Source organism: Dryobates pubescens, chromosome 22 (assembly GCF_014839835.1).
Source record: "Dryobates pubescens isolate bDryPub1 chromosome 22, bDryPub1.pri, whole genome shotgun sequence".
NCBI lineage: Eukaryota > Metazoa > Chordata > Aves > Piciformes > Picidae > Dryobates > Dryobates pubescens.
Window position 1 is genome coordinate 493,025 of NC_071633.1, and position 17,263 is coordinate 510,287.

Below are 17,263 nucleotides of genomic sequence, written 5' to 3' on the forward strand. Positions count from 1 at the left end.
GCACAGAGCTGCCTGAGTGCAGCCCTCTGCCAGCTGAGCCTGAGCAGACTCCCTGGCAGCAGCACTCCCAGCAGGATCCCCAGCCCCACACTTGGTGAGCATCCAGGAGCAGATGGGGAGGGGATGTGGGGGAGCAAGGCCTCCCGAGTTCAGGTCTGCATTCCTCCATCTGCTGGAGCCAGAGACTGAAATATTCCAAGCCTGGGACCAAAAAAAGGCCTCTTCAAGATCAGTCTCCCTCAGCTTTCTTCTGATTCTCCCTTTTTAGGGCATGGATATTTCAGGCTCCAGCCATAGCTTGCAGCTCAAGGACTTGATTGTCCTCCAAGTGAAGCTTCATGGCAGGCTGGGAATGCCTGCCCTGGCAGGGTGCAAGCTGGCAGCCTGCTGGCTGTGAGCCTGGGGCACCACTCTCAGTCACTTGAACACAAGGGATCCCTTCCCTGCTGCCCCCAGGCTCCAGTGCTGCAGGGAGGGCCCTGCAGCCCCCCTGAGGGCAGCCAGCAGGGCTCCATGCAGCCCCCCTGAGGGCAGCCAGCAGGGCTCCCTGCAGCTCTCCTGAGGGCAGCCAGCAGGGCTCCCTGCAGCTCTCCTGAGGGCAGCCAGCAGGGGTCCATGCAGCCCCCCTGAGGGCAGCCAGCAGGGCTCCCTGCAGCTCCCCTGAGGGCAGCCAGCAGGGCTCCCTGCAGCTCCCCTGAGGGCAGCCAGCAGGGGTCCATGCAGCTCCCCTGAGGGCAGCCAGCAGGGCTCCATGCAGCCCCCCTGAGGGCAGCCAGCAGGGCTCCATGCAGCTCTCCTGAGGGCAGCCAGCAGGGCTCCCTGCAGCCCCCCTGAGGGCAGCCAGCAGGGCTCCATGCAGCTCTCCTGAGGGCAGCCAGCAGGGCTCCATGCAGCCCCCCTGAGGGCAGCCAGCAGGGGTCCATGCAGCTCCCCTGAGGGCAGCCAGCAGGGCTCCATGCAGCTCTCCTGAGGGCAGCCAGCAGGGCTCCATGCAGCTCCCTTGAGGGCAGCCAGCAGGGCTCCCTGCAGCTCTCCTGAGGGCAGCCAGCAGGGCTCCATGCAGCCCCCCTGAGGGCAGCCAGCAGGGCTCCCTGCAGCTCCCCTGAGGGCAGCCAGCAGGGCTCCCTGCAGCTCCCCTGAGGGCAGCCAGCAGGGCTCCCTGCAGCTCTCCTGAGGGCAGCCAGCAGGGCTCCCTGCAGCTCTCCTGAGGGCAGCCAGCAGGGCTCCCTGCAGCTCCCCTGAGGGTAGCCAGCAGGGCTCCATGCAGCCCCGCTGAGGGCAGCCAGCAGGGCTCTGCCATCTCTGCAGGATGCCAGCAGAGGGCTGCACCCTTCAGCAGATGCAGTGCAAGAAGACAGAGCTCCAGCTGCTGGTCCCATGCTCAGGACAAGACTGAACTGCTAAGATTGAAGTGCAGTTGAAGTGTCAAAGCTGAGAGCTGAGTGCCAGGTGCTTGGAGGCAAGGTCATGGGCACCTGAGAGGGGCAAAGGCATTCTCCTGCCTGACCTCCACGGGCCCTGTGTGCAGGAAGCACAGACAACAGACCCTGGAGCACCAGGAGGAACAACTCCTACAGCCTGCAGGTGGAAAAGGCCTCTCAGAAGCTCAGGGAGAGCAGTGGAAGCCATGGAAGGTTTGTGTCCAGTGGCACTGAACTGGAAGCCCCCAGTGCTGTGTCTTCCTCCCCATGAGACCACAGCTCTTCTCTTCACAAGCCAGCAGGAGCTTGGTGAGAGCTGCTCCAGCCCCACTCTGTGCTGCTGCTGCTTACCAAACACTTTGGACACACTGGTTGCCTTCAGGCCCATCAGGTCTGGAAGCTGATCAATGATGATGTCCCTGCTGGCCTTTATCTTGTGGACTCTTTCAATGCTTCTTCTCTGCCAGTCAGTCCAGTAGATGTAATCTCCCAGCAGGGTGAAGCCAAATATATGTGGAAGCTTATCCTCCAGGAGGGTTCTCCTCATGGTGCCATCAATGTTTATGACCTGTGGGATGCAGGAGGAGAGAGGGGAAAATGTGGGTACAGCCCAGATGGCAAAGCTGTCACCTTGGGGCAGCTCTGCCTCCTGAAAGTCACAGCTTGCTTCTGGGAAAGGCAGGCTCCCCTGGGCCTGCAGGAGAGAAATGTACTGGAGTGACATGGGAGGGACCTGCAGCTTCTGGAGGGGCTCCAGGAGAACCCAGAGGCTGGAGGGCCTCCACCATGGGGCCAGGCTGGGAGAGCTGGGGCTGCTCAGCCCCAGAGAAGGCTCCAGGCAGACCTCAGAGCAGCCTTGCAGTACCTGAAGGGCTCCAGGAGAGCTGGGGAGGGACTCTGGCCAAGGGCTGGGAGTGCCAGGCTGAGGGACAATGGCTTTGAGCTGGGAGAGAGGAGATTGAGAGTGGAGAGGAGGAAGAAATGGTTGAGAGTGAGGCTGGGGAGAGCCTGGCACAGGCTGCCCAGGGAGGCTGTGGCTGCCTCCTGCCTGGAGGTGCTCAGGGCCAGGCTGGATGAGGCCCTGAGCAGCCTGTGCTGGTGGCAGGGGTCCCTGCCCATGGCAGGGGGCTGGGGCAGGGTGATCTTTCAGGCCCCTTCCAGCCCAACCATGCTGTAGCTCTATGCCAGGCCCAAGCTGCTGTATCTCAGCCTTCTCCACAAGAACTATGAATTTACCTTGCACCAGTTCCAGCCTGCAGAGACCACCACAGCCAGTGGTGCTTCTCTGGGATGGGAGTGAGGTTCAGGAGTTTCAATCTGGTTGTCACTACTGAACTGTGTACCCAGAAGCAAGGGACCTATGGCACTTGATCATGGGCATCAGAGGCCACCAGAGTACTTCCAGGGCACAAGGCCAAGCAGGATCTGAAGTTTGGGGTTTTTCTCCCTCTTGTGATAAGCAAGATCTGGAAAATGTGCAGTGAGCTGTGACTGATGGAAATCTGCTCCTGAAACTGCAGAGAAAGCAAAACAGCTCTGGGGATGGCTGAGCCCCAGAGAGAGGAGCACAGACTGCAGGGGGCTGGGAGGGAGCCTCCAAGGGCATCCTGTCCAACCCCCTGCAGCCCCAGGGACAGCTCCAGCCAGGGCAGGCTGCCCAGGGACACAGCCAGGCTGAGCCTGAATGGCTCCAGGGATGGAGCCTCCAGCACCTCCCTGGGCAGCCTGTGCCAGAGTCTCCCCAGCCTCCCTGGGCACAACTCCCTCCTGGTGTCCAACCTGACTCTGCCCTGCTCCAGTGCCAAACCCTTGCCCCTTGGCCTATCCCCACAGCCCCTCCTGAGCAGTCCCTCCCCAGCTGCCTGCAGCTCCCCTGCAGATACTGAACTGCAGCTCTGAGCTCTCCCTGCAGCCTTCTCCTCTCCAGGCTGCACAGCCCCAGCTCTCCCAGCCTGGCCCCACAGCAGAGGCTCTGCAGCCTCTGAGCATCTCTGTGGCCTCCTCTGGAGCCTCTCCAGCAGCTCCAGGTCTCTCTTGTGCTGGGTGCCCCACAGCTGGCCCCAGCCCTGCAGGTGAGGTCTCCCCAGAGCAGAGCAGAGGGGCAGGATCCTCTCTCCAGCCCTGGCCACACTGCTTTGGCTGCAGCCCAGGCTGCCCTTGGCCTCCTGTGCTGCCAGTGCCCATTGCTGGCTCCTGCCCAGCTTCTGCCCCCCAGCTTCACCCCAAGGCCTTCTCTGCAGGGCTGCTCTCAGCCTCCTCCCCCCCAGCCTGGATGGATGCTGAGGGTTGCCCTGAGCTAGGTGCAGGACCTTGCACTTTGCCTTCCTGAGCCTCCTGAGGCTCTCCCCAGCCACCTCTCAGTGCTGTTGGTTAGTTAAGTGCTAACTGCTTGCTCCAGTGACCTCATGCTGTGACCTTGCTTGGTGTGAGGAAGGCCATTCAGACAGTGCAGGCCTGATCAATAATCCTTGGGCAGGACAGGAAGTGATCCCTTGAAATCCCAAAGTCCACTGCACCTTCTGCACAAACTGCAGCATCCTGCCCAGGCCTGAGCCATCTCTGCAAGGTCCTTATCTGACCAAGCCCTCCTCCCCACTCCTGCAGTCTGCAGCACCTCTCTGGCCACAGCATTGGTAAGGTGATGCTTGAAAATGTGTCCTGGGAGCTGCACAGTCCAGTGGCAGCTTCTCCCTGGTACCAGGAGACAGGAGAGGAACTGGCCTGGAATTGTGCCAGTGGAGGCTGAGGTTGGAGAGGAGGAAAAATGTCTTTGGTGGCAGAGTGGTCAGGGCCTGGCAGAGGCTGCCCAGGGGGGTGGTGGAGTCCCCATGGCTGGAGGTGCTCCATAACCCTGTGGCCATGGCACAGGGGCCAGGGTTTGGTGGCCATGGTGGGGCTGGGCTGATGTTGGACTGGATGAACTCAAGAGGCCTTTTCCTCTTGTCCTGTCATTAGGGCTCCATGGCTCACCTCCTGGAGGTGGCCCCCAAACAGCCCTCCCCTGATCCTAGGGCAGACCTCCTATGAACCTCAGGAGGCTTCCCTTGGCTGCAGAAGGGCACCTTCAAGGGTCTTGTGCTGGAGGCAATGAGGTTCCCTTAGAGGGAGCTCATTGTGGCCACAGGAAGAGAATGCTAACCAACCATGGGACCATCTTCCAGCAGCAGCCAGGACAGAGCCAGCTGTCACAGGCAGCTCAGAGAATGGGAGGGCTTGGAAAGGACCTCTGGAGATCACTGAGTCCAAGCCCCTGCCAGAGCAGGGCACCCAGGGCAGGGCACACAGAACACATCCAGGGGGGGCTGGAAAGGCTCCAGAGGAGACTCCACAACCTCTCTGGCAGCCTGCTCCAGGCCTCCAGCAGCCTCACAGCACCGAAGTTTCTCAAGTTGAGATGGAACCTCCTGGGTTCCAGTTTGTGTCCCTTGCCTCTTGCCCTGTCCCTGGGCACCACTGAGCAGAGCCTGGCCCCTTCCTGCCCCCCACCCCTCAGGTATTTACAGACATTGCTCAGCTCCCTCTCAGCCTTCTCCTCTGCAGGCTCTCAGCCCCAGGGCTCTCAGCCTTCCCTCCTCAGAGAGCTGCTCCAGGCCCTGCAGCATCCTCACAGCCTGCCCTGGACACTACCTGTGCCTCTTGACCCGAGGAGCCCAGAACTGGCCCCACTGCTCCAGCTGTGGCCTCAGCAGGGCAGGGCAGAGGGGCAGGAGAACCTCCCCTGTCCTTCTTGATGCACCTGAGGACACCATTGGCTTTCCTGGCCAGCAGGGCACATTGCTGTCCCATGGAGAACTTGTCCACCAGCACTCCAAGGTGCAGTCAGTGCAGTGCACATGGCCTGCACTTCCCATGCTGCTGCCACTCATCAGCTGCCCTCCCACACAGCAACCAGCCCCTCGAGGATGCACAGGAAAGCTCTGCAGAGAGGCCTCACGACATGGCCAAAAGCACAGCCTCCTTCCACACCTCCTCAGACACCACCTGGGCTCAGCCCATCACCAGCAGCTGAGGGAAGCTCCTGTGGTGCCTTCATCATCCAGCACAAGACCAGAAAGGGATTTGTTCTGCTGAGGGTCTCTGTCCTCCTCCTGCAGCTGATGAATGGATCTCAGCTTGGGTCACAGCACAAATGCACCACTGAAGCTGCTGTGCTTCCCACTCACAAAGGGCACCCCCTGTGCCATGGCCAGGGACAGGCACTGAAAGCCCCTGGTGAGCCTGGAGGCTTCAATGACCAATGGCCTAAGGTGGCACTGCCAGGCTCAGCTGCAATCTGCTGTCAGGATGAAACCACCAAAGGCCTTCAGGAACTGAATGGAACCAGGAGCACAAAAGGGACCAAGGTGTGAGTGACATCTTGGCAGCTGCTGCTGCATTTGCCTGTGCAAAGTGACTGAACAGATCTGCCCCAGTCTGAGACTCCAAAGCTCTCTGAAGAAGATGAAAGCAAACCAATGCAATCCAAGTCCAGGCATCAGCACAGTGCAGGCAGGCCAGAGCTCACTGCAGCTCTGAAAGCAAACAGCTCTTCAGCATGCACCTGGGATGTCTTCTGAGAGCCAAGGAGGCAGCTCAGACACCTTGCTCCTGGGTTCCATTCATTAAGGTAAGGCAAAACCTGTGCAGTGGCTGCACACAAAGCTGCAGGCAAAGGGATCCCAGTCCCTGGGCTGAGTTTGGCCAGGCTGTGAGCAGCAGGCAGCCAAAGCAGGATGGCAGTGGTAAAGCCCCAGGGCTGTGAGAGCCCTGTGGGGGCCTTGGGGGTCTGTCACAGAAACACAGAATTGTCTGGGCTGGAGCAGGCCTCCAGGCACATCCAGTGCAACACCAGCCCAGCCCCACCATGGCCACCAACCATGGCCCCAGCTGGCCACAGGAACCCCTCCAGCCATGGGGACTCCACCACCCCCCTGGGCAGCCTCTGCCAGGCCCTGACCACTCTGCCACCAAAGACATTTTCCCTCCTGTCCAGCCTAAGCCTCCCCTGGCACAATTCCAGGCCAGTTCCTCTCCTTCTGTCCCCTGAGCCTGGGGAGCAGAGCCCAAGCCCAGCTCCCTGCAGCCTCCTCTCAGGGAGCTGCAGAGAGCAATGAGGTCTCCCTCAGCCTCCTCTGCTCCAGGCTCAACCCCCACCAGCTCCCTCAGCTGCTCCCCAGCCCTCTTCTCCAGACCCTTCCCTAGCTATGATTCCTCTTGTGCATGTCCTCCTCTGCCCCTGAGGAGGAGAGGAGCTACACTCTGCTTTGCTGTGAGGGTGAGTGGGAACTGGAGCAGGCTGCTCAAGTGAGTTGTGGAATCTCCATCCTTGGCATTCAGAAGCCACCTGGGCAACTGCCTCCAGGCAACCCTGCCTGAGCACAGGACCTCCAGAGGCCCCTTCCAACCTCAACCACTCTGATGCTGTGAATGGCTTCAGACAAGCCTCAGAATGCATCACAGGCAGCCAATGCCCAGGCCCCTCTGGCTGGAGGCTGAGCTTCTGGGGCACATACTGTGGGTGGCAGTCAGCAGGGAGAGAACAGACAAAATGGAGAGGTGGGAAACTGCAGAGGGTAGAGTCCTGCCCCAGAAGAGGAGAGTGGAGCAGCTGTGAGCAGGCTGCACCAGGGCTATATTCAGCTGAGGGTAAGCCACCCACTAACATTTCCAACAGCTGAGACACCACCAGCTCTCCTCAGTGCTCTGGGAGAACAGCCAGCTCCTCCTCCCTCTGCTTCCCAGGGGCTGGATGCCAGGCAGGGGCTGAATGCCAGGCAGGGGCTGGCAAGCTCTGGAAAGAGAAGGACCTTGAACAGTACCAGAAATGATGGCTCAGGCACGGGACAGATGGGCAGGCAGCAGCTATGGCTGCCAGAAGGACCTGGGCAGGCTGCAGAGGGGGCCCAGGGGATCCTCAGGAGGATCAACAAGAGTAGGTGCAGCACCTAGATTGGGACAGCCCTTGGGAGGTGAGGAGACTGAGAGCAGCCCTGCAGAGAAGGCCTTGGGGGTGAAGCTGGGGGGCAGAAGCTGGGCAGGAGCCAGCAGTGGGCACTGGCAGCACAGGAGGCCAAGGGCAGCCTGGGCTGCAGCCAAAGCAGTGTGGCCAGGGCTGGAGAGAGGATCCTGCCCCTCTGCTCTGCTCTGGGGAGACCTCACCTGCAGGGCTGGGGCCAGCTGTGGGGCACCTAGCACAAGAGAGACCTGGAGCTGAGGGACAAGGGGGAATGGTCTGAAGCTGAGGCAGAGCAGAGTGAGACTGGAGCTGAGGAAGAAGTTCCTGAGGGGTGAGACTCTGGACCAAGTTGCCCAGGGGGGCTGTGGATGGGGTTGGAGCAGAGGAGCTCTGGGGTCCCTTCCAGCCCAGTCTGTGCAGTCCTATGGCTCTGATTCTCCCTCAGGTTTTCAGGCACTTTCCAAAACAAAGGGAGAGTCAAGAAGCTCCAACAGACACCTGCTGAGTGCTCAGCATGCTTGTGAGCTCCAGCCTGCTTTCACTTCCCAAACCCCACCTGGGAGCTGCTGAGGCTGTGGCTGAGCTGCTCCAGGCTGACCTTGCAGGGCTGCTCTGCTCAAGGGTATCAAAGGGTTAAGGGTGCAGCTGGGCAGCTCTGGGACTCCTCTCTCCTAAGCAGCAACCTGATGGCATGCTTCAGAACTCCTCTCAAGGGCAGAAATGACAGACAAACATCCTGAGAACAGCTGAGGGCAGCTGGTGGCCAAAGCCCAAGGCCCAGAGGCTCTCCTGAAGGGGAACTGCAGTTTAATCTTGGGTGGAAGTTGCTTACTTAATACATTTGGGGGCAGCTTTGCCTCCTGTAAACACTTCTGAGAGCATTCTGAGATGCTGACCAGCAGGAGCCAAGTTTCAAGGGGCACAGGACAGCTCTGGGATGCTGGTGGTGTCCATCCTGAGCACCAGCTGGCTTCCCAGCTGCTGGCTGAGCACTCTGGCAGGGGGGAGGGAGTTGAGCTTTTGACAGCAGTGTTTGCAAGGGCACAAACCTTGGCTTTTCTCCCTTCTCCTCAAAGCCATTTCAATAGTCCTGGAGTCTCTTCCCAACTCTTTTTTCCAAGTCCAAACATCTCAGCAGAGGTTCTCCTGGCCCTCTGCTCTGCCCTGCTGAGGCCACAGCTGGAACACTGTGTCCAGTTCTGGCTCCCAGTGCAAGGGGGACAGGGAACTGCTGGAGAGAGTCCAGGGCAGGCTGTGAGGATGCTGAAGGGCCTGGAGCAGCTGTGTGAGGAGGGAAGGCTGAGAGCCCTGGGGCTGAGAGCCTGCAGAGGAGAAGGCTGAGAGGGAGCTGAGCAATGTCTGTAAATACCTGAGGGGTGGGGGGCAGGAAGGGGCCAGGCTCTGCTCAGTGGGGCCCAGGGACAGGGCAAGAGGCAAGGGACACAAACTGGAACCCAGGAGGTTCCACCTCAGCATCAGGAGAAGCTTCTCTGGTGTGAGGCTGCTGGAGCCTGGCTCCCTTCCAATCCAAGGTTCCCTCCCAACCCAAACTATTATAGACAGGGAAGGAGTAGAAAGGAAGGAGAACTGGGGACACAATCACAGACTCACAGCAGGGCTGGGCTGGAAGGGAGCTCAGAGCTCAGCCAGCCCCAGCCCCTGCCATGGGCAGGGACCCCTCCCACCAGCACAGGCTGCTCAGGGCCTCATCCAGCCTGGCCCTGAACACCTCCAGGCAGGAGGCAGCCACAGCCTCCCTGGGCAGCCTGTGCCAGAGTCTCCCCAGCCTCACTCTCAACCATTTCTTCCTAAAGAAAGCCAAAGCCTCTAGGCCACGCTGCAGGTTTTGGAGGAACTCTGCCAGCTATGACTTGCACAGAGGGCAGTGCTGGGAGCAGCACTCAGCTTGGGTGCTACTTTGATCTGCTCCTGTGGCATAAAGGCATAACCTTGCTATGGCCCTTTGTGTGCTGGGGAGGGGATGGCATTGAGCTGCCTTGGTTTGGGGTCTGAAGCCTGCATTCCAAATCACAACTGTCTGCACTCAGTTGCCTTTGCCACAGCAAGCTCACAAATCCCCCAGACACATCCTGAAGCTTTCAGCAAACCTGCTGCAGATCCTGACACCAACAAAAGCAGCTTGGAAGCTGCCTCTGGAAGTGTCCAAGGAATCTACAGCTCTGCATGGCTGACCCAAGCAAAGCAGCAGTGAGAAGCACCCAAGCAGCAGTGATGCTGAGCAAGGCTCTCAGCCACAGCACCAAGATCTGCAAACAAACCCACTCCTGGAAGTCAGTCTCCATCCTCCTGCAGCCACCCTTGGTGTCCTGCTCCATGCTGCTGAGCTCTGCCCTGAGCCTTCTCTGCTCCAGGCTGATCAGAGCCAGCTCTCAGCCTCTCCTCACAGGGCAGAGCTGCCAGGCCTCTGAGCACTCTCCTGGCCCTTCTCTGGACACCTTCCAGCCTGTCCACAGCTGTTTTGTACAGCATGGACCAAAAGTGCAAGCAGAGCTCCAGCTGGGGGCTGACCAGCACTGGGTAGAGTGGGACAGTGACTTCTTTACCCCTGCTGGTGATGCTCTTGCCTTTGCCAACAGGTCTCCTGCTTCTCTTGGCTGGTTTCTTGCTCCCAAGGATATGCTGACCCTGAGCTTGGAGGAAGTGGTTCCTGAACACCAAGCAGCTCTCTTGAGGCCCCCTGCTTTCCCTAGCCCATGTCACCTCTACAAGCAGTCTCTCAGAGCACACAGTGAAGCCTCCTCACCTCCAAGGCTGCAGCCCTACCTATTGTTTTGTGCCCACTGCCCCCAGCCTGAACTCGGCCTTCTCAGGACCACTGCTGCTGAGGCTCCAGCAGCCTCTGTCTGTCAGTGCCAGCCCCAGCAGTGCCTCCCCTGGCTCCTGCACCACCTGCCTCAAGAAGCTGTTCTCTGTGACTGCTGCTCTGTGGAGCCTGTTTCTTCTAAACCCCAAGCTTCCCACCCCTGTTACCTGCACTCCATCCCCACCCTGGGAGCTGCTCCAGGCTTCAGGAACCACCCAGCCCCCAGCTGTGGGGCAGGCTGGAGCCCAGGCTGCTGGTAGAGAACAAGACACCCCAACCCCAGCTGTGGTGCAGTGAGGTTAGCCAGCCTCCAACAGAAGCAAAGCAACAAACTCCCTGCAGTCTGTTCCTTTGGATGGATTTAATTAGCTGAAGGACAAAACATGCACCTGCAAGCTCCAGAACCTCCCAGAAAATTCCCCCAGCCCCCAGAGAGAGGAGAGGAGCAGAGATGGCAGAGTGGTGTACAGGAGGGTGTGTTAAACCCACAGCCTTTCAGTCTGGGTTTGCTATCCACAGGCTGCTCACGTGCCCAGGGGTAAAGTCCTCCACCCTGCAGAAGCTGCATCTCTCCAGACTGGGTTTGCAACCATCCTCTGCAGAAATAACCCCAGAGTGAGGCCCTGAGCAGCCTGTGCTGGTGGGAGGTGTCCCTGCCCACGGCAGGGGGGTGCAACTGGGTGGTCTGTGAGGTCCCTTCCAACCCAACCATGCTGTGATGATCTGACAAATCCACTCTTGGTGCCCTTCATGGCTCCCCACCTCCTCACAGACTTGATGAACCATTTAGTAGGAGAGAATGAAGACCTGCTGCCAGATCACAGGGACCTCTGCAGATCACCCAGCCCAAGGCCCTGCCAGGGCAGGGCACCCAGAACACATCCAGGGGGGGCTGGAAAGGCTCCAGAGCAGGAGACTCCACAACCTCTCTGGGCAGCCTGCTGCAGGGCTCCAGCAGCCTCACAGCACAGAAGTTCCTCCTCAAGTTGAGGTGGAACCTCCTGGGTTCCAGTTTGTGTCCCTTGCCTCTTGCCCTGTCCCTGGGCACCACTGAGCAGAGCCTGGCCCCTTCCTGCCCCCCACCCCTCAGGTATTTACAGACATTGCTCAGCTCCCTCTCAGCCTTCTCCTCTGCAGGCTCTCAGCCCCAGGGCTCTCAGCCTTCCCTCCTCAGAGAGCTGCTCCAGGCCCTTCAGCATCCTCACAGCCTGTCCTGGACTCCCTTCAGTAGATTCCTGTCCCTCTTGAACTGGAGAGCCCAGAACTGCTCTACAGATGTGGCCTTACTAGGGCAGAGCAGAGGGGGAGCAGAACCTCCCCAGCCCTGCTGGCCACACTTCTCTTGCTGCCCCCCATGGTCCCCTTGGCTCTCTTGGCCCCCAGGGCACATTGCTGTCCCATGCAGAGCTTGCTGCCCACCAGCACTCCAAGGTCTTTCTCCATGGAGTTGCTCTCCAGCAGGGCAGCCCCTGGCCTGCCCTGGTGCCTGGGGATACTCCTCAGATCTAACCAAGACTTCCTGCTGTTGTGGTTCCACCCAACTAAAACCTCCCTCAGCACAACCTGAGGCACTGCTGGTGTGGCTGGGGAGGATCCTTCACACCAGGGCTGGCCTGGCTCTGCAGCTCATTTGGTCAGTGTCATGGAAGGAATCTCCTGACAACAGCAGACTGGTGGCCAAGAGAAACCCAGCCCTGGTTCTCTCAGTGCTGTGTGGGCTCAGGAGACTCTTAGGATCTTAGCTGGAGACCATGGGCATCAAAGCCTGCTGGTGCAAGGCCAGAGAACAGAATGCTGCTCTCCAAAGGACTTCAGAGCAGCTCTCCAGGGGCTGCAGGAGAGTTGGAGGAGGACATTTTAGAAAGGCATGGAGTGACAGCATGAGGCCAAGGGCCTTGCACTAGAAGAAGCAAGACTGAGATTGACATTAGGATGAAATCCTTCCCCAGGAGGGTGGTGAGGCACTGGAACAGGTTGTCCAGAGAGGTTATGGAGCCTCCAAGCCAGGCTGATGTGGCCTTGAGCAACTCCAGCAGGAGGTGTCCCTAGGTGAGCTTTAAGGTCCCTTCCAACCAAAGCCTTCCTACAACTCCATGAGACATTTCCCAGCTGCATCACCACCTCCTCAGCACTCAGGTTACACTGACCTCGGGCAAGAGCCTGCACTCTCTGAGTGCCCTCCCTGGGGTGGCTGTCACCTGGAGCACAGCAGGAGCAGGTGCCTGGGCTGGCTCCCAGCTCCTGCCAGTGCAGGACTCCTCTGCCCGGGCCCCGCACCTCCTTCCTGCACAGTGTGGACAACGTCCAAGTGCTTCTCCTTCAGGATGGCCCCTGTCCAAGGAGACAAACATGTCCAGCACCTGGGGCTGCCCTTTGCCAGCACCCCCAGCTCCCTGTGCTGGCAGCCTGGACAAGCTGCAGCCTTCCCCGGCACGCCGCAGGCAGCGCTGCCCCGGCCCCCAGCCGGCTGCCAGCCGCAGCAGCTCGCACAGCGCCAGGCAGGCTGCCCGGGCTCCCCTCTGCCCTGCCAGCTAAGCAGCCTGCTGCAAAAGCTCTCCAGCTGCTCAGGAGGCCCTGCTGCATTCAGACCCCATCCCCTCCAGCCTCTCATTCAAGGGTCAAGCCCAGCTCCAGGGAAGGCTGGCCGGGTTCCACCTCTCAGGAAACGTGATGCCACCTGCAGAGCTCCAAGGATAAGGCTCCCAGTGCCAGCTGAAATCCACCACAGGGCCGTGGAGCACCCCCTCTGCTCTTTCCCAGAGCTCTCTGCCAAGCTCACATGGCAGCAATCGCTCCTTCAGCAGCCTCAGTGACTGCCAACAGTTGGGTTTTGTCTCCATGAGACTCCCCAGCAGGGCTGCACAGAGACCTGAGGCAGTTTTCCTGCACAAAATAGTAAAGGATTTTCCCCCCCTAGTTAGATTCAAAACTTGGCTCAAAGTGCAGGGCTCCAGCACTTCTGAAGCACTCTGCCTCAGGTCCACAGAGGGCTCAGCACTCCTGCTCCAGCTCTCCTGATCTCACACAGCACTGCTGCTCCAAGGCTGCTGTACCATGCAGCGGCACAGGCTGCCCAGGGAGGCTGTGGCTGCCTCCTGCCTGGAGGTGCTCAGGGCCAGGCTGGATGAAGCCCTGAGCAGCCTGTGCTGGTGGGAGGGGTCCCTGCCCATGGCAGGGGGTGGGAGCTGCATGGTATTTGAGGTCCCTTGCAAGCCAACCATGCTGTGATCCTATGAGAGCAAAGAATGAAAGCATGGGAGAGTGTGAGGGGTGCCTCTGGCCCCTCCAAAGGGCAGGTCCTTGGGTGCCCATCTGCATCTCTGTTTCCTGTGGGTTTGTTGATTTACTGTTATTTATTACCAGAGAGAGATTCATTGCTGAGCATTACTTCACCAGCAGTGGTTTACAGCTCCACTGTAAAACACTCTGAAACAGCTACCAACAGCTCCAAACCTCCACCCCCCACACAGCATCTTCCCTGCAGGGCATTCTGCAGTCAGAAACCCCCTCCAATAGCTGTGGGGAAAACCAGCTCTGAAGGACTCCATCACCCTTGGGGAAGGGAAAAGATAGAGCCAGCTGCACCTCAGAATCACAGACTGCTTTGGGTTGGAAGGGACCACAGAGATCACCCAGCCCCAACACCCTGCCATGGGCAGGGACCCCTCCCACCAGCACAGGCTGCTCAGGGCCTCATCCAGCCTGGCCCTGAGCACCTCCAGGCAGGAGGCAGCCACAGCCTCCCTGGGCAGCCTGTGCCAGAGTCTCCCCACCCTCACTCAACAATTTCTTCCTCCTCTCCACTCTCAGTCTCCTCTCTCCCAGCTCAAAGCCATTGTCCCTCAGCCTGGCACTCCCAGCCCTTGGCCAGAGTCCCTCCCCAGCTCTCCTGGAGCCCTTCAGGCACTGCAAGGCTGCTCTGAGGTCTGTCTGGAGCCTTCACTTATCAATGAGAGAATAACGATCCCAGAGCAGTGGTTCCTCAGTCTCAGAATCTGGTTATTGAGGCAGGTTAGGAGGTAACAAAGAGCAGCAGCACATATGACACCATCCCAGTGCCCCAAACTGAAGAGCTGGACTGGAAGGCTGCAAGGAAGCAAGGAGCAGGAATGGAGCTGGATTGGAGGGCTGCAAGGAAGCAAGGAGCAGGAATGGAGCTGGATTGGAGGGCTGCAAGGAAGCAAGGAGCAGGAATGGAGCTGGATTGGAGGGCTGCAAGGAAGCAAGGAGCAGGAATGGAGCTGGATTGGAGGGCTGCAAGGAAGCAAGGAGCAGGAATGGAGCTGGATTGGAGGGCTGCAAGGAAGCAAGGAGCAGGAATGGAGCTGGATTGGAGGGCTGCAAGGAAGCAAGGAGCAGGAATGGCCTCTGCTTTGTTTGGCTACAGGACTTGACCAGGTCAGCAGAGGCTTCAGCAGCTCCAGCAGAGGACAGGAGCAGCTTCCCTAAGGATGGGATTAAACAACAGCCCTCGTCAGCACGGAGAAGTGGGGGAAAGGGCAGGGCAGGCCGTGCCGGGAGCACAGCCAGCTTTAAATGTTTACTAAAGACCTCTGCAACCAAGAGCTAAATGACTAATTGCACCTCCAGTGCCACCACAGCCCTGCCTCCTGCTGCTCCCACAGCCCCCTGCAGACGCACAAGCCTTTTGTTTCTCTCCATGTGTGGAAGAAAGGGGATGTGAGGCTGGGAGGACTTCTTCCTTCTTCCCTGCCACTGGCCACCTGCAAGACTGAGCTACGTCTGCTCGTGTCAGTGTCTCTGTCTCCCCCCTCTCCCCTTCTGCTCTGCCTGTTTAGCTCTGGGGCTTGGTGGGTGGCTGCTGGAGCCTTGGGCTGACTTTTGTTTGTTTGGGGGTTTCCCTAACTCAGCTTTTGGCACTGCACTTCAGTGCAGCTCTTGAGAGACACTGGGTGGCAATCTTGCCTTGAATTGGAACGGGAGCCTCTCAGGTCTCCTGGGTAACTCCAATCCCTGAAAGGCTCAAGGAAAAGGGCAAAATCAAGTCCCCAAAAGGCATTTTAGGTCTCCATTTTAAGCAGAACTGTGGAACTTTTGGTGGCCTCCTTGGCCCCCTGGGCACCGCTGGCTCCTGCTCAGTGACTGCCAACCAGCACCCCCAGGCCCCAGCTGCAGCTCTCCCACCACATGTCCCCAGCTCTGGAGCTCCCCATGGGGTGTTTGGGAGCCAGGGGCAGGCCCTGGCCCTTGGCCTTGTTGAGCTTCATCCAATTAGTCCTGCAGGGCTTTTATCGCTTCAGTTTGAGGACTGCATGAGCTTCATGCATGAGCTGCAGTGCCTGGGGCAGCAGCACAGAGCCAGCACCTGCCTTCAGGAACACTACCACAGGCAGAGTCTCCAGGCTGCCCCTGCTGGGCTCCAGTCTGCATTAGGCATACATAAACTAGGCTTCTCTTTGTCCCTGCTGAGAGCAGGCCCTGAGCAGGGGCCGAGGGAGAGCAGCAGGCTGTGGCTGCACTCAGGTGCTCGTGTGAGCAGCCAGGCAGGTCGCTGCCTGCCGGGGCCTGGCTGTGCTCCGAGCAGGCTTCCTGCTGCAGGATGCAGAGGCACCACCCCCCGTGGACACAGCAGAGATTCCTCACTTCTGCAGCCAGATTGTCCTGGAGACACACTGTGAGGCTTCACATACCTGTGCCTGATCAGAGCATGCAGACCACCCCTGTCCCTCCCTCCTCTGCAGCAGGGACTTTCATTGCCTGCAGCCACACGAGCCTGGCTGCTCTGCCAAATGCTGGAGATGCTGCTGCTGGCTCCATTTGAACTGGCAGAGCAGCCTGGAGGTGGGGGCTGTGTGTTTGAGTCCCCCTTGCCACTGCTTTGATGCTGTTTGTAACAGGAGTGTGCTTCTCTTCCTACCTATCAGAGCTGCTCCCTGTGCTTCCTGAAGGATCAGGTTTCCACTACCAAACCCAGGGGATGCTTAGACCAAGGGTGAGGCTTAGACCAGGGGGGATGCTTAGACCAAGGGTGAGGCTTAGACCAGGGGGGATGCTTAGACCAAGGGGGAGGCTTAGACCAGGGGGGATGCTTAGACCAAGGGGGAGGCTTAGACCAGGGGGGATGCTTAGACCAAGGGGGAGGCTTAGACCAGGGGGGAGGCTTAGACCAGGGGGGAGGCTTAGACCAGGGGGGAGGCTAACCGGAGGTCACTTTTCCACTGACAAATTGCAGTGCTCAGCCTCTGCCACTCTTCCTTCCATCCAGACCCCTATCAGTTATCCCCACCTTGCCTGCATGGAAACCAAGCCAGGACCCTGCCCCACGCTGCTGCGGGTCACAGGGATGGGAGCACGGCAGCAGTGGAGCCACAGGCCCCACTGCAGCTTCCAGAGTGCCAGTGCCACCCAGACTGCTGGAGGAAACACACAGACCGGCCAGGGAGGAGCCAGGATCCCCACAGCCCCGGCAGGCACCGCAGGAGAGGGCAGAGGAGGAGCTGGAGGGGAAGGGCTGGCTGGAGGCTGAGAGGGAGCACACAGGGCCCCTGCTGCTCCCTGGTGCTGCCACCACCCGCAGCTCCCTGCAGAAGCTCCGAGGCTGCCGACACAAATCCTTTGTGCCAGTTTTGACACCAGTGGAGTTGGTGTTCTGCCCAGCGGTTGCCATGGGGCCGTGCTGGGACTGCTGCTGGACACAGTGCTGGGGGCTCAGGGATCTTTGCCTGGGTGCTGAGCAGCTCACACACAGCCAAGGCCTCTCCTGCTCCTCACCCACCCCAGCAGCCAGCAGCCTGGGGGGGCACAAGGAGCTGGGGGGCACACAGCTGGGACACGTGCCAGGCCAGGGGACATCCTGCTCAGCACAGAGAGCTGGGGGAAGGGGAGGGGAGACTCAGAGTGATGGCCTTGCTCTGCCCAGCATCAGGTGTGATGGAGCCAGGCAGGGGCTGGCTGAGCTGCTGCTGCCACGGGAGCTGCAGAGGGAATTCCTTGCTTTGCTTTGCCTCTGTGTGTGGCTCTGGCTTTACCTACTGAAGTGCCTTTGCCTCACCCCCTGCATTTTCTCACTTCTCCCCTTCCCATTTTCTCCCCCATCCAACTAGGGGGGAAACAGGCAGCAGC

General features: G+C 59.6%; 1 protein-coding gene across 1 annotated transcript in view; it reads right to left on the reverse strand.

Annotated features, from left to right (window-relative positions):
• Positions 1-17,263, reverse strand: part of LRP5 (LDL receptor related protein 5) — a 133,216-nt gene that overhangs the window by 31,971 nt on the left and 83,982 nt on the right. Inside the window, exon 8 of the mRNA XM_054171777.1 lies at positions 1,773-1,989. Coding sequence (XP_054027752.1) covers positions 1,773-1,989 — 217 coding nt within the window. The remainder of the gene's footprint in view (positions 1-1,772; positions 1,990-17,263) is intronic.